The sequence below is a fragment of the Austrofundulus limnaeus genome, unplaced genomic scaffold, assembly GCF_001266775.1.
Source record: "Austrofundulus limnaeus strain Quisiro unplaced genomic scaffold, Austrofundulus_limnaeus-1.0 Scaffold2016, whole genome shotgun sequence".
In the NCBI taxonomy this organism is placed as follows: domain Eukaryota; kingdom Metazoa; phylum Chordata; class Actinopteri; order Cyprinodontiformes; family Rivulidae; genus Austrofundulus; species Austrofundulus limnaeus.
This window is the reverse complement of record NW_013954418.1, coordinates 15,135-17,917: the sequence shown is the minus strand read 5'-3', so window position 1 is coordinate 17,917 and position 2,783 is coordinate 15,135. Positions and strand designations below refer to the sequence as shown.

General features: G+C 39.2%; 1 protein-coding gene across 1 annotated transcript in view; it reads left to right on the top strand.

The window, feature by feature from the left end:
- Positions 1-2,783, top strand: part of LOC106536883 (dihydropyrimidinase-related protein 5) — a gene marked incomplete in the record, with an annotated part of 23,743 nt that overhangs the window by 16,246 nt on the left and 4,714 nt on the right. Inside the window, 3 exon segments of the mRNA XM_014034228.1 lie at positions 51-192; positions 285-427; positions 492-699. Of these exon segments, the coding sequence (XP_013889682.1) occupies positions 51-192; positions 285-427; positions 492-699 (493 nt within the window).

The following is a 2,783-nucleotide window of genomic DNA, read 5'->3' as shown; positions in this document are numbered from 1 at the left end:
ACCGCCCCTTCCTCACACTGTGTTGTGTGTGTTGTGTGTTGTCGTCACAGCGACACTCTGAGTGTCGTGGCCTCAGAGCACCGCCCCTTCCTCACCAAGCAGAGAGCTTTGGGTAAAGAAGATTTCACTAAAATCCCTCATGGRGTGTCTGGAGTCCAGGACAGGATGAGTGTCATCTGGGAGAGGGGAGTGGTACGTGCACACACACAACTGTGCAACAACGTTAACACAACTGTTGTGCTGCTGAGTCACAACCATGAACACTGTCTTCATAACGTCTGCAGGTTTCAGGAAAGATGGACGAGAACCGTTTTGTGGCTGTGACCAGCTCGAACGCTGCAAAGATCTACAACCTGTATCCTCGTAAAGGACGTATCATCCCTGGAGCAGACGCTGATGTCGTGGTGTGGGACCCTGATGCAACAAGGTAAACCTCCTCATGTTGACTCATTATTGCATCATTCAGCACAGCTGATGGTGTCTGTGTGCAGGAGCATCGCTGCCAGCACTCAGGTGCAGGGCGGAGACTTCAACCTGTATGAAGGCATGCGYTGCCACGGCGTTCCTCTGGTCACCATCAGCCGGGGGCGTGTGGTGTGTGAGAACGGTGTGTTCATGTGCGCCGAAGGCTCCGGGAAGTTCTACCCCCAGCGCATTTTCCCTGACTTCCTGTATAAGAAGATGGTCCAGAGAGAGAAGGTGGGTTCACAGGACACACTCACAGGTTTAAGGTCCATGTGTAAACACACACTGACTGTTGTGTTGCTGCACTCTGACACACAATATTCTACTGAACTTTAACTGAACACTGCTCTTTAAAACTTTTCTTTTCATGCTGACGATTACCTACAGAACTGTTTTTGTTGTGCACATCATTTAACAGTCCTTATTGGATGAACATGAATTATTAAACATTAAGACCTTTTAATCAGCAACAAAACAGTGAAACAAAGGAAAGAAGTTATAAAAGCCCTGACCCTGTAACTGTCATKAACAGGTACTGTTACAGGCTTTAGCAGTATAACAGTGTTGTGTTATACCTCAGTGTTAACATATTAAGACAATATATGAACCCTGTGGAGCCTGGTCACATCACATGGCTGTCCCATTAAAAAAACCAGTTCAGTCTGAAGGTTCAGACCAGCAGGTCTCAAACTTCTGTTGAGCCAAAACAACAAAAACAAACCATTAAAACCATAAAAACCATGAAAACCATAAAAACCATAAAAACCATAGAAACCATAAAAACCATAAAAACCCTTCGACCTCCTTCCTGACTGAGGCCCACAGTTATTTAACAATCAGGAAGAAAAAGGACGTCAACATTAAATGAAGTTTACAGCAGACTGAGAGACGGTGAGAGGAAGAAGAGAGCCTCTGCAGTCACTAAGTAGGAGTTTTATTTATTTATTTATTTATTTATTTATTTATTTATTTATTTATKTATTTATTTAACCTGGTAAATCCCCACTGAGATTCAGATCTCATTTGCAAGAGAGACCTGRGCAGAATCTGCAACACACAACCTGGTTACACAAAAATAAACCAAGTTAAAACATATAGACAAGTTAAAAACACGTCACAAAACAGATTAAAAGTAACGACACTGATGAATAAAATCATGTTTTTTTTTCAGAACACTTAAAGTAAATCTAATGAAATCAAATCTGACATGTTGAGTTCAGACTGGAGCTGATTCCACCCTACAGGAGCTGTACAGCCCGACTCACAACATCACAACATCACAACAAACACAACACAGCAGTGTGCTTTAAGGCTTTTATTAAAGGAGGCTTTCAGCTTCACACACACCTCACACTGATGGTGTGTAAGATGTTTGCAGCCTGTTACACAATGACAGGACTCATATATAAAACATGTCCATCTAAGGCAGGTAAGACGGTTACTGATACAACTTTCTTCTAGCTTTGAGAGAAAAACAGGATCTATGATGATCATAAAACCATCTTTATTCTCAGGGTTTGTAACCAGTTAGCTTTGTGCTCTTCTGTGGGAGAGTTAGCTGATTGGTCAGACTGACGGAGGGTTTGAAGAAGATGAGGAAAGCTTGGTCCAGTCAGACAGGAAGKTCCTGTTTTATAAGATTAATTTAGTCTTAACTTGAGACAGGAAGGTCCTGCATGAACTTTAACTCAATAAATTATGGTTACAAGTTCACAATCATTTTTATTTGAATCATTGTTCTGGTTTAAACTGTATGTAGATGGTAAATAAATCATATTATTTTACCATCCTTTTAGTTCAAATTCATTATTTTATAAATTGAAAATATTGAAGTTCTTTGATGTGGTTGATTATAATATTCTACAGGTTGTGTATAAGGCCCACAGAAACACATCACCTTTAAACATCCACGTAAATTCAGTTAAGAGAAACAGTTGTTATAACCTTAGAGACACAGAGATATTAGTAAAACCCAGATTCAGGACTAGTTTGAAGGAACAGTGTACTTTAATTTAAGGAATAAAACTATGGAWTAATCTGGGGAGTGATGTAAAAACACAGGATCATTGTGTACATTTAAGAAAATGATAAAAGTTGGTTTGTTAAAGAAATACAAAACAGTATAATGTGTATCTGTATAGATTGTTGTTCTAGAGGGATTACATGTTTTTGTCTTTTGTTTTGTTAATAACTGATTTTTTTTGTTATATGAACTTATTCTAGAGAAAAGGGACAGATATAAGATTTTTCTTCTCTCTGCTGCCTTTCATTTCATTTTATTTGTGATTCTGATATACATATATTTTTCTCACTGATTT